The sequence below is a fragment of the Sminthopsis crassicaudata genome, chromosome 2, assembly GCF_048593235.1.
Source record: "Sminthopsis crassicaudata isolate SCR6 chromosome 2, ASM4859323v1, whole genome shotgun sequence".
Classification (NCBI taxonomy): domain Eukaryota; kingdom Metazoa; phylum Chordata; class Mammalia; order Dasyuromorphia; family Dasyuridae; genus Sminthopsis; species Sminthopsis crassicaudata.
In genome coordinates this window covers 223,931,835-223,945,366 of record NC_133618.1, presented here as the reverse complement: position 1 = coordinate 223,945,366, position 13,532 = coordinate 223,931,835, and the positions used below count along the sequence as shown (strand labels likewise).

General features: G+C 41.2%; 1 protein-coding gene across 1 annotated transcript in view; it reads left to right on the top strand.

Annotated features, from left to right (window-relative positions):
• TOGARAM2 (TOG array regulator of axonemal microtubules 2) overlaps positions 1-13,532 on the top strand; it is an 87,083-nt gene that overhangs the window by 10,345 nt on the left and 63,206 nt on the right. The window contains exons 2-6 of the mRNA XM_074284747.1: positions 4,756-4,905; positions 7,260-7,409; positions 8,143-8,283; positions 9,014-9,334; positions 10,405-10,616. Of these exons, the coding sequence (XP_074140848.1) occupies positions 7,382-7,409; positions 8,143-8,283; positions 9,014-9,334; positions 10,405-10,616 (702 nt within the window). The 5' untranslated portion in view covers positions 4,756-4,905; positions 7,260-7,381. The remainder of the gene's footprint in view (positions 1-4,755; positions 4,906-7,259; positions 7,410-8,142; positions 8,284-9,013; positions 9,335-10,404; positions 10,617-13,532) is intronic.

Genomic DNA, 13,532 nt, shown 5'->3' with positions numbered 1-13,532 from the left:
TTGAGGCTGGCAGGCCCACCAGCAGGTTAGTGCAATAATCCAGGTGACAGGTGATGAGGGCTTGCACCAGAGAGGTTGGGGGTGAGAGAGGAGAAAAGGGAGTGCATTTGAGAGATGAAATTAGAGAGATGAAGCTGACAGGTCTTGGCAACAGCTTGGATATGGGGGTGAGAATGAGAAGTGTGGGGTGACTCCCAGGAGGTAGAACTGGGAGCCTGAGGGGATAGTGTTGCCCTCTAAAGTAATATAGGTAAGGCAAAGGGGAGAAGATAATAACTTTAGTTTGGGACAGAAAAGGTGACAGAAGGAGGAATCAAGTCATTCAGAGAGAAAGGAGAGCCATTCCCACCCTTCTTTCTCTTTCCCCATCCTTTTCTCTTTTTCTCTCTCCCTTTTTGCTCTATAATTCATTGTTCCTTTGGCCTCCTGGCTGGACTGCCTGCTGTTTGGATTCTGTCTTTCCATATCTTGGGGCAGGGCAGGGTTCCCCGACATGGGGCTCAGACTCCCTCTGGAATGTACATGGCTCCTGACAAACAGCCTTATTCTACTTGAAATGTAAAACCCATCTTAATCTCTTTGGTATTGATCATTATGGACTCCCTACACCCACTCACCTCTCATTCTGTGGCCTAAAACCAACCTCTCTAGAGATGAGCTAAGTGATGTTGAAACTAGGTTAGGGCCTGAAACAGAGTTCTGATGACCTTGACACCATTTGGTTGTAATCTCTTTAACGACAGAGAGGCCATTTTAAATGCAGAGCTGAGACCACAGCACCCTGTGCAGATGGATGTTTATTGACCACAGCTCTAAGACATTAACTCTCTCACCTTTAAAATTTCATCAACATTTTATAAATATCATGTGAAAAAGCATAAGGAATTTTTTGGTACTGCAGTCCTGTTACAAGGAATCCAGGAGTTGTTGATTATAATTTTACAAAGCAAATCTGCCTGTGATTTGTTTATAGTTGCCCCATCATTAAAAGTCAGAAGCAGTGGAGCACTCAGTTTTATCACTTACTAGTAAGCTTTATAACCTTGGATAAATCCCTCCTTTCTTAGGCTTGCCCATACATAAAATGTGCTTGCACTACTTACTCCACTTCATGTGGTCATTGTGAAAATCAAATAAGACAATGTAATCAATCAATAGACATTTCTTAAACACCTACTATGTGTCAAGCATTGAGATATTGGAATAAAAAAAATCAGTCTTTGCCTTTGAATAGCTTACATTTTTTTCAAGAAGACAACATATCCACATGTAGGTTTATCTAAAATCAATACAGTTTTGGGTTTTTTGGATACAATTGGGGGTAAGGGATTTGCACAGAATCACACAGCTAGTAGTCTAAGGTCCTGACTTCAAGGCTGGTGCTCTACCCACTGCACCACCTTAAATACAGTTTTAATAGCTTTAAATTGCACTAATATAATAATAATAATAATAATAATAAAAGCTGGGTTCCCTTTTGATCTGTGTGTGAATGTGAGTGTGTGTGTGAGAGTGTGTCAATGTGTGTGATTGTATAAGAATTGAGTGTATGTGTGTGTGAATGTGTGTGTGAGCCCCTTTGATAAGGTAATCTGGGGGAAATGCATTGGAGGGACCATGAAAAGTATCTTATAGGAAGATGAATTTGAGCTGAACTTTGAAATAACTAAGGGATTCCAAGAAGCTGGGTTGAGGAGGACATCCATGGCAGGCCTTGGGGACTGGAATAGAGATGTCTGGGGTAGAAGGGGCAAGAAGGCCTGCCCTTTTTGAGAAAGAGAAAGATGGAAAACTGTCCTGGCTAAGGTAGGTAGGAACAGGTGGTTCTAATTTAAAAGGGCTGTAAAAGCCCCTGATCTTCCTTTGTAGTTACTGAAGCCTTCAAACCCTTCTTTTTCTTCTCCCCAAAGTTCTCTCAAACAGTGGTCTTTGTTTGTTGTTTGTTTGTTTTTAGGGGATTGTGGTGGCTCCACGCCAGCTGAATCAGGTTAGGCTGGGCCTCTCTGGAAAACTACTGCTGCCTTTTCCCTCCATACCTCGTGACTTCCCTTGGGGGTTCCAAGCAGCCCAGAGGGAGCAGAGGTGTTTGTGAGATGGAATGCTTCTTCTTCCTCTGACACTCTGGGCATGTGAGCGTGTGGGGGGATGACAAGGGTATGAAACTGTGCTCCCTTTTGATCTGTAAAATTAGCACTCTGAAATTCTGTCCCTTTTGATTCCTGACCCCCCACCCCCCAGACTCCAGAGTCTATGAGAGCATATCCTTCTAGCTGGGCCATTTCTAAGGCAAATCACCCCCATTGATAGCTGGATTCCCATTCAAATTCAGGCTGAAAAAGCTTTCAAAGTAATTTCAATTGGGAGATCCTGGTCTGATCAACTCAAACTGCCCCCAGCCCCCAGTCACCCCCCCCAAATCTGCTCATATAATAGGTTTCTGCTCACTCATTCTTTGCAGAAGGTCAAAAGTAATATGCTTTGCCTCTTGAGCATAACTGCCAGGACTCCTGCCTGCTGTGAAGACATTCTCTTCTCAGTGCCAGCCTCCATTTCCCTAATAGGACTTTGCCACTAAAGAAGTCAGTCTCATAGCAAAACTGTCTTCTCATCCAACAATAAACTTCCATTTTTGCCACTTAATATTTTGGGTTCGTGAATTCTTTCACAAAGGACCTGCACCTCCGACCCAAAGAGGATTTACACAACTCTCTGACTGCCACTAGAACCCCATCAAGTGTGAGAGTGAGTTTGTCTGTGTGTGTGTGTGAGCCTGTGAGTGTGTGTGAGTGTGTGTGCACGCCTGAATTTCAGGCTCCTTCATCAGTCTGTGGATTGCAAGATGCTTGTCTTACTGATGCCAGGAAAAGCTAGAGTTTATCCCTTCCCTTGATAAAGCCAGAATTGTTGACAATCTATGGAGTGAGTCAGGCAAAGGGGATGGGGGAGGGGGTGGCTGAGAGTAAGATGAGGAAAGAAGGAGAAAGGCTGGAGTCCCTACTGGGGTTTGGGGGAACCAAGCCCAGAGGACTGGCTGGCCGTGTGTTTGACCAAAGCTGTTGCTAGGATCCCTGTCCGCCCTCTGGGTGCATGTGGGGAGTGGGAATGAGATGGGGGGGGCAGGGAGAGGGGAGGAGAAAGGGGTGAGGAGAGTGGCTGGTGTGAAGCCAGGGACAGATTTCAGCAGGCAGGCTTTACATGGCTTTTAAAGGGTCAGCATGCCAGGAAAAGAAGTGTTATAATTTAGGAAAAGTGAATTGGTAATGAGCCTCTTCCTCCTCCCAGTTCCTTTCTTTTATATAAGGAGGAATGCCTGTCATGCTGTGCTATCTAATGGGAAAGAGTCCTGGGAGTTGATTTAATTCTAGTCCCACCAAGTTTGCTACTGCTTCTGCATGCAATGAATACTTAATAAATGCTTACTGGCTGACTAGTCCTGTAAGTTACCCTGGCATAGACCTCTGTGGCTCCTATGGATGGAGTACTGGTTCTGGAAGCAAGAAGTTTAGTCGTTTCACTTTTGTGTGACTCTTTGTGACCTCATTTGGGGTTTTCTTGGCAAACCATACCAGAGTAGTTTGTCTTTTACTTTTCAAACTCATTTTACAGATGAGGAAACTGAGGCAAATAGGGTAAAATGACTTGCTCAGGGTCACACAGCTAGTAAGTCTCTGAAGTCAGATTTGAATTAGAATCACTGAACTGATTATCTGCCTCAGACACCTTATCAGCTGTGTGACTGTGGGCTAGCCATTTAAACTCTGTTTGCCTCAGTTTCCTCAAGTGTAAAATGATGATTACAAAAGCATCTAATAGGGTTGTTGTTAAGATCTCATGAAATCGTAAGTGTAGTCCTATGAGGTAGGTAGTGGAAGTCTCATTATCTCAGTTTTACAGATGGATAAACTGAGTCTCAGAGAAGTAACTTGTCTAAGACCACACAAGTATAATCCCAGCACAGCTAGTATTTGAATGCAAAACCCTTTCCATGGTACTATGCTGCTTCCCTTCACTTCAGTTCTCAGTCCTCAGTTTTTTCATCTGTAAAATGAGGGGTTAGGTAAGCTAGTCCCTTCCTGCTTTTATGTTCTTTGTACAGTTTTCTCTTCATGATAGGGTGAAGGATGGCTCCTCTACTTACTTCCTGTATTCTTAACTCACCTGTGTTACAGAAAAATCCCAAAGCTCCTTCAGAAGAGTTACAAATGAGGAATATGATGTCCAGACTTGCCTGGGGTAATTGATAATAACAGGACAATAACAATAGCTAGCATTTATATAATTTAAGGTTTGCAAAGTCTTTTACAAATATAATCCTATTTTATCTTCACATTGACTTTGAGAAGTCACTGTGACATATCAGGTGGACCACCTGTCTCTTAATGTATGTCCTTCACAAAAAAGTACACATTGCAATCCTTTTGTAGCCCTGGAGATTATGATATTCTAATATTTGCAACCATGTATCCTCATTGAAAGAGTATAGATGTTAAAATTATTTTTGTTTTAAGGAGAAGCTAGGGTTCTCAAAAAGACTGTACTTTCCCAAAGGGTAGATTACTGGGTCTTCTCCTCTTTTATTCAGAATCTGGTTCATTGTCCCTGCCTGAGGCTTGTATAAAATGTTACTAATAGCTCAGTTCTATAATATGTCTAAACAGTTGCACATCATAACATAGACAAAAAAGCCTTCTTTACTCATTGAGTTTTCCTCTGTAGCTAGGCCAAACTCTCAAGTGGATTATGGATCTCGTTTAGGAGGAGTTACAGTGTTCTGAAGCTTGATGCAATCAGCACAATGTCCTCTACCAACATGAGCATTCGGAGGACCTTCCCATTTAAAAATAATTCCTCTTCCATATAGACTTTGTACTGGACATCTTCCATGACAGCAGTAAATATTTCTGGGTAAGCATACGTCTTGCTATTTTATACCTTTCTTGAAATTGATATTCAGAAGATCAAACTATCTTATTTACATTTTTCATGTCATCTTGTGTGATTGACATATACATAGAAGATACCTTGTTGACATGTACCTGGAATTTGAAATAGAAGATATTTGGACATTGCACAGAAGACTTTTTTTTTGGAGAAGACCACGTTTTTTTTTTTTAATTGACTCAAAGAGTTTTTTTTTTTTTTTTTTAAATCTTGTATTCTATGAACCTCTCAACCAATCTTGTATGTGTTCCCAATATAGGTGTGAAAATTACTCATAAAAATTTTATAGAGGTAGATAAGACAACATAAGGATCACTAGTTATTAATATTCTTGGATACCTTTTTAAATTCAATTTTATTGTCAGTTCTGAATTCTCTTTCTCCCTTTTCTCTTCTTCTCCCTATTGAGAAGGCAAGAAAAATGAAACCTGCTACAAATATATATAGCTGAGGAAAACAAGTATTCACTTTGACCATGCTTCTCTACCTCCTTCCCCCAAAAAAGCAAAGAAAGAAAAGAAAATATGCTTTAATTTGCATTCTGAAGTTATCACCTCTCTATTTGGAAGTGGATAACATGTTTCATCCTGAGTCTTTTTGAATTTGTGGTTGGCTGGACACCTTTTTTAATGGAGAAATGAACTTGTTACTAAAATCTTTAACAGATCTTTTCCATTTTTTAAAGTTCATTGGGCATCTAGTTTTATCTATAAATAGATAAATGAACTGGCTCAACTGAGTCTCTTTCCAAGCTTTCTTTAAATTTATTTTTTACTCCAGACTTTCTCTTTGTTTTTTTTGAGGCAATACTTTTTTATGACGTTTAACCATTTTCCTTCCAAGATCATGGTATGAGGCAGTTCTTAGCTACTTAGAAGTACTTAGCTTGATTCTTAAATCTTTCATTTAGCAAGGAGATCAAATGTTCACTAACAATTTCTAAATTCTCTTTCTTCTCATCATAATGGTGATTGATAGGTGATTTATCTGGGTTAAATTTTTTAGCAAGTGCTAATCACCTCCATGTTTCTTACATTCTGATGCCAGACTGATTGCATGTTACTGTCTGCTGAAATGAGGTGATATTAGTAAAACACTTTGCCCAGTGCCTGGCACTTGGTGTTTTTTAATTGTTTTCAATTGTATTCAATTTCGTGATCTCATTTGGGGTTTTCTTGGCAAAGATAATAGAATGATTTGCCATTTCCTTCTCCAGCTCATTTTACAGAAAAAGAAACTGAAGTAAAGTGAGGAAGTGTATGAGGTCACATCTGATCTCAGGAAGATGAGTTTTCCTGACTCCAGGCTGGTGCTGTGTGTACCATACGCTCATCTGGCACAGCTCAAGTGCTTAATGAATGCCAGTTTCCTCTTTCTTCCTTCTTCCCTCTCTTCATTCTAGCCAAGCTGGTCTCCTTGCTGTTCCCAGTACATGAGGACAGCCTCCCTGCTGTGTATTCTCTCAAAGCCAGGCATCCTACACTCCCCACTATCCCTTCTCACTTCCACTTTTGGAGGTCCTGAGCTCCCTTTAAGGATTCTTATAAGTCCTTCCTTTTTCTTTTAGTGTGCCCCCATCACTCCTCTTTCCCCTGAAATGCTTTTGTATTTATTTTGCATGTTTCACATCTTCTCATCTATACTCATGCTATTTTTCTCCCAGTAGAATGTGAGGCTGCTTCATTTTGGTCTTTATGTAACTCCATACTTCAAAACTTTGCACAGGGTCAGGCATGTAATAGGTGCTCAATATATATATATATATATATATATATATATATATATATAAAAATATATATATTTTAAAATATATAAATTTTATATATTATATAAATATATATAAATTATATATAAATATAATTTTAAAATATATAAAATATATATTTTTAAAATTTGAATTTAATGGGTTTATTAAAGAGATTTCCCCTCCTCCCCTTTTATTTTGCTTTTTGCATACAGCTGACAGAGGCTGTTTCTGGAGGAGAGGGCTGTCTGTGACTGATCTGGTTGAGTACACAAGAGAGAACTATTGCTCAGTGTCAAAAATGGCAAGCCCCATTATTGTGGCAAGGGTCCCTGCCTGATCTTATTAATGCCAGTGAAAACTGGCTAAGTGGATTCATCTACTAGACTCGGATTTAAACCTGGTTCTGAGTCACAGAGCTTTGAAGTTGGAACCTGTTTTACACAGGCTTCCTTTTTCTGGCAGAAGGTCATGCACTCTATGGAGCATGGTGGGGCTGGCCTACTCAGGGCCCCATTCCAAGGAGGTATTTGCTTCTTTTTATGTAAGCAGGGTATTTTTTTTTTCTCTCCAGTTTAGGCCACCAGATGTTGAAGGTTAGAACCCTCAGTGACCATCCGGGTCCTGGTGGCCAGATGCCCAGTGAGTAGTTCCTGTTGGCCAAAAGCCTTTCTAGAGTCCTGTGCTCCTTGAGACATGGCTACACGTGATGATGTCACAACAGGTAACAAACTCCCCAGAGGGAAGAGTCTCCCAGGAGCAGTAGCTTTCTCCTCCTCCCCTTGAGTCAGGATGGGCTTGGTGTGATGGTAAATCCTCAGTTTAGATCAAGTATCTCCTCCTTCCATTACACCACAGAGTGGCAGAGGCTGAATTATATCTGGGAAAGAAAACTAGCTTAATAAGTTAGGAGAACTGTTGGTGACCCTGGACAAGGCCTCTCTGGCCCTTAGGGGGTCAGACTACATGACCTCAAGCTCAAATCAGCTCTAGCATTCATGTAGCACTGAGGTCTGGGTATGGTATGTGTCTATGACACAGGTGACTCAGTCAAAGATGTGTGTCAATCAACAAGCAATTATTAAATTTGTACTAAGGGCATATAAAGAAAAAAATGAAATAACCCCTGTCCTTGAGAAACTCAATTCTAAGAGTGAGGAAGAGACAACAAGTGTATGAATAAGACCATACAAGATACATAAAAAATAAATCAAAGCAAATTTCATCTTATTGATCCATCGTCTGTGAGAGCCAGACTCCTTTGCCTGGCAGTTTATAGCACAGGGCCATTTTTGGATTCCTCCCACGGCCACTGGCTAAGTTGGGTCTGGCTTTCAGAGTGGGACCTGAACCTTGGCCCACTGCCCCCTGGAATGGCGCCAAGTCCTCTCAGCTTGTGTGTCTTTAGACATTATCCCCAGAGGGTTAAAACCCCTGTGCCTTGTCTTTGTTTCCAGCCAAGTTCCGGGTTCCTGTAGCAGTCTACTGCGGCAGCGTCCCCCGGTCCAGTACCAGCTCTGGATTCCGCTCCTTCCACGGTCCCAATAGAAATGTCAACTCAAGCCTACAGGACTATGGAGATCGATGGACAGGAGAGGGTGAGGATGGAGTGGTCTCCAACAGAATGAATTAAAGTGAAATAAAATGTTTTCCAGAGTAGACAAAGAGAGAGTGTATGTATATACACACTTATGTATATATGCATTTATACATTTCCGTAGGTGTTTATATCCCTGCCCACACATAAATGTGTATAATGATTTTGTGTGTACAATACATAATGTATGTACATATATAATACATATATGTATAATACCTAAATACATGTATGTTTGTATGTATATGTGTTTATACATACACATACGTTCAACCATCAATTATCGGCTATTATCTTGGTCTAACAACCTAGATCTTGCAGTCTACACACCAGCTGTTACAGGTTGGAAACTTCAGTGACCACCCAGGTCCTGGTGACCAGTGAGCTCCTTCTAGCCAAAAGCCCTTTGTAGGGCTCCTTGATTCATAGGCACACGTGATGATGTTTCTACGGGTAACAAACTCCCAAGGGAGAGGGGCTCTAGGGAGCGATAAGTGCCCTGTCTCCTCCCCTTGAATGAGGGTGGACATTACAACAATTTACATTGTTGTAGTTTCTGTATCTATGTGTACACATATGTTTGTCCATATACATGTGCACACATATAGGCATGTATCTGTATATATAATATTTTTAATTTTTTTGATTCTGCTCACTTCAGTAGGTATTCTGATTGTATTCTAAAACTATATTTAAAGGTCATTTGTAGATTATCTTCAATTTTGCAGCAGGTGGAAGGCAACTAAGTCATCCTCCTTTATCTGCCCACAGCCTCCCCCAGTCCCTGCTGAAAGTTCAGATGGAAAAGCAGTCATCTGTGTGGGGCAGAAACGGAGACTTGACCAACCTCAAGACCAGTCTTGCCTCAAAGGCTTGGCAGGCTAGAAATGGCCATGTGAAGAACGCGGAGGCTAATTCTTCAGTGGCTCCCCCGCTCCTGCCTGCCACCGTCAGGGAAATGGAAGCCAACAGTGCAGCCTTGGAGACCACCCAAATCAAGGACAAGCTCAAAAAAAGGAGGCTCTCGGAGGGGTGGTCTGCTTCTCCCCGAGGTGCGCCCTGTGGTTCTGCTTTGTGAAAGGGGGAAGCCTGGGAATCAGGCAGGTTTTGGCCCAGCTCTACTGCTGGGTGAGCTTGGACAATGTAGTTCCCTTCTCTAGGGGTTGGCTACCTTATCTGTGAAATGGGTGGGTGTGAGGGGGATAGGATTAGGTGGTCTCTAAAATCTCTTTTAGATCTGAAAGCTTGAAGTCAAAGTCCTTCCAGGCCTCCAGGATGCCGACTGACAAAGATGGAGTGCCCCAGGAATTCTGGGATCAGGGAAGAGCAGTAGTGGACTTTGGGGGCTGGTTTTAGAAAGACTCTACTTTTGTTTTCCCCATAAATGTCCCCCTGATGGATTCCAACAACCAGGGATCAGCGTCCAGTCCGGATTTAGGCTTGGCTAGAATTCTAGGGAAGCGGTAAAGTGGGTAGAGCTGCGGGATCCCAGGGTCATAAGAAATTAGAGATCACTTAATCCAACTAAGTCTTTATTATACAAATGAGGAGGCCCAGAGGCCTTGTCCAAGGTCATTTAGGGTATCACAGCTGGTATTCAAACCCAAATCTTCTGTCACCAAATCCAGAGCTCTTTATTTAAACAGCTGCTGAAGAAAGGAAAAGTTCTTTGGAGGAATGGGCCGCTCCAAATTCAGGGGGTTCTCATTGAGAATCCTACCCCAGCACTGAGCTTCTGTTCTGTCCTTGAGGATGTCTTCCGCGGGAAGAAGCTCTCTTGTTACTGCTGTGGGGCTATTCCTTTTGTACGGTTGGTATATAAGATACATGGAGCTGTTGGCCTGCTTTTTCCTCCATTAGTCTGAGGGTGGGACTATGCTTGTGCCTTTCTCAGAGCTTAGTACAGTGTCTGGCAGTGGGGCTTCTTGATGGATTGACTGAATAAGCAAATGCTTATTAATAAATATTAAGTAACTACTCTTCATCTCACACCATTCTAGGTGCTTGGAAGACCAAGGCAAAAGGAGCTTTTCCATGCTGCTTTTCTCAAGAAAAGCACTTTGAAGGAAGACCTTCCCCTTTTTCTGAGCTCCCATTCATTTCCTCTTTTCCCCTTTGGCAGCTTCTTTGGCTCCTGGAGGAGTTACTAAGGGTACTTCCCTGAAGAGTGCCATCTCCCGCTCTACCTCTCAGAGATTCCTGACAGTTTCCAGGCCAATGCCTCCCATCCAGAGCATTCCCACCACCCCAGAGGCCAAAGGGTCCTTGGAGAATGGCTCAGCCCCACAAAGGATTAGCAAGGGTCGGCTAAGGGCAACTCCAGCCGCCCAAGAGGTAATGTATAGCCTACCATTCTGAGTTTGCAACACCTATTCCTTTCTTCTTAGAGTAAATGTCTTCTATTAACCAACACCGAAGTCAATCTCTGTATGGGTGTCTTTCTGTCTACCCATTTATTTGTCTCTGTGATTTTTTTTTTCCATTTTTCCTGTAACCTGTCATCAACTAACATGCATTTATTAGGCATCTACAGTATACTAGGCACTGGTGCTATACACTAGGAATATAAATATAAAAGTGGGAGATAATTCCTGCTTTCACTGGGGGGATACAACATGCTCTCAGAAACACACAGGCTCTACATACAAATTGCTTTCAAAAGGTGAAAACAACAATTAGTTTCAAGAGAGATTTTTCCAAAGAAGAAGCACATGAGCCTTTATAGGTAACATGTACTGAAAGCTTCGACAAAGCTGATTTTTGCATTATCAGTTCCAAGTGGGAGGGAGAATTATTGACTTCTCTGTCCTACCTGCCTTCTGCCATCCCTAAACTCAAAGCATAATCACTTTAAAGGCCCAGGTATTTTAGACTCTGAAACTCTATGGAGAAAGATTGCACCATTTTGAATGCTAGGGCTGTCTATCGCTTGTACCTCATTGAACCTGAAAAATGTTTTATCAGAAATAAAAATAATTCTGTCTGGGCCACATCTTTTCTAATACAAATCTCCTTCCTGGAAGAGGAGACCATATATATAGTTGTCATTCTCACTGTAGAGAAAGCTATAAAGTAACACCATTCTTCCTAAAGTTTTCACACAGGCATTTAATAAGTGCTTGTTGATTGACTAGTGGATGCCCATCTTGAGTCAATCTTTCGTGGGATCATGCTGGATACATTTTAGCAATGAGAAAGTGAGGATGTCCCTGGGGATACAGTCATCCACTGAGGCTTAGATTTAGGGATAGCCAGAGACTTTAGAGGACCCAGTTCTCTCCTCTCATTTTGCAGATGAGGGAACCAAGACCCAGAAAAGGAAGCATGGAGAAGGGATAAGAGTGCTGGACCTAAAGCTGGCCAAGACCTAGGTTGAATAAAGAAGGGAAAGGTCAGGGCCCTGAGTAAAAGCTCTATTACATTCTCACCTGTCTTGACCCCAGGAGAGGAATTGGATCTCAATTACCCCACAAGAACCTAAAGAAGTCAAGTCCCCTCAGATCTCATTAGAGGCACTTAGGGATACTTACAGAGGCGGTATTATGTCTGGCAGACTATAAGATCCTTGAGGACAGGGACTATTTCATTTTTATTTTCATATTCCTGGCACTTAGCACAGGTAGGTGGTTAATTGATTGATGCTGATTGATGGATTGATTGCTTTTTGAAGACCTCCCAGGGATGCTTTAGCTAGGGTGTGCTATTCCTATTAAGAGGCAATACTAAGCTTTTTTTTTTTTTTTTTTTTTTTTTTTTTTTTTTTTTTTTTTGGACACAGCTCACTCCTCTGGGGACAGATTTTAGCTGTGACATTTGATCTTGACCTGGTCCCTCCCTTTTTACCTCATTTAGTTCCCTGGTCCCAGTCTGATCCTAGTCAGTACCTGCCACAACCTCTAGTCTCACCTTGCTTGGCTGTTCCAATCAAGCCTTTGTCTTCTTCCCATATGTATCTTGTCTCAAACCTGGGACCTATTCTTATGTTGGAATACTTAGGATTGACCTCCAGCTTACCTGATCACTTGGTTGAATAGATCTTCAAATGGCCAGCCTCAGCATGTGTGCACAGACCTTGATTCAGATTTTTGCATATTCTTTCTTAAAAGCTGCTGGCTACATCTTGCCCAATCCTTACTTCAGCCAGAAGAATTTCCAAATGTAGATTTAGCATAGCTTAACCTGGCCTATCTTGGGTATAAAGAATCATTTTTGGGGGAGAGTGGTCAAATTATAGGATCATAAAATTGAGATCTGGAAGGAACCTTAGAGCTTTATTCCAAAACTTTCATTTTATTTCTGAGGAAAACCAGGTAGATTCAGTGAATTGCCTAACATCTCATTTGTAAGTGACTAGGATTTGAACAAGGATTTGACTAGGTCCCCTTCCTCTTTTCACTGCATCATGTCCCTGAAGTAACACAAGGTGAAGTAATATGCGTGTGTTTAGGTGGGTGGGTGGGGGATTGGGCCTGATGTTCTATAAAAGTAAATCCAAAGAGATTGTAATTCCTGTTTTCTACAAGGTCCAAGTATTTTCCTTAACTTAAAAATATTTATTATACAATTAATAACCACAGTGAAATCAAACAATATATAAAACTATAAATTCTAACTGATTTGTAGTTTACTAAAAAGGGGGAAAATAATCATATATAAACTCTAATGATTTAACAACAGTAGCATCATATATCCTCCTGGGGCCCCTTATATTTCTCTCCCACGTACTTATCAGATTTTATTATTATGAAGTATATAATTAGTTTGCTGTATATCACTTTATATGTGCACTTTTATATTTATTTACATTTTTCATATTCATCATTCATCATAGTAACATAGAAGTAATAAGTAATAGCAGTAACATAGAAGATCCTAATTTAAAGATAAGGCAGCCTCACCTGGAAGGACACCTAGCTTCTACTCCCAGATCTCTCTAGGACCAGCTGGCCATATGAACTTGGTCAAGTCACTTGGTACCTGGGATTTGCTTTGTTCATCTACTACGATGAAAGATTGGAACTGATAAATGTTTGTCTAGAATAAAAGAAACTCTGTCTGAGCTAGACCATTTCTAATACAAACATGCTTTCCAGCATAGTAAGATGTGTAATAATCATTTTTTTTTATCACAGAAAAAGGTATGAGGGGTTTTTTCCCCCTAAACTTAAATGTTTATTGATTGATTAATGGATGCCTATCTTAGGTTAAACTTTTGTGTGACTTTACAGGACATAGTTCAGCAGTGGATAA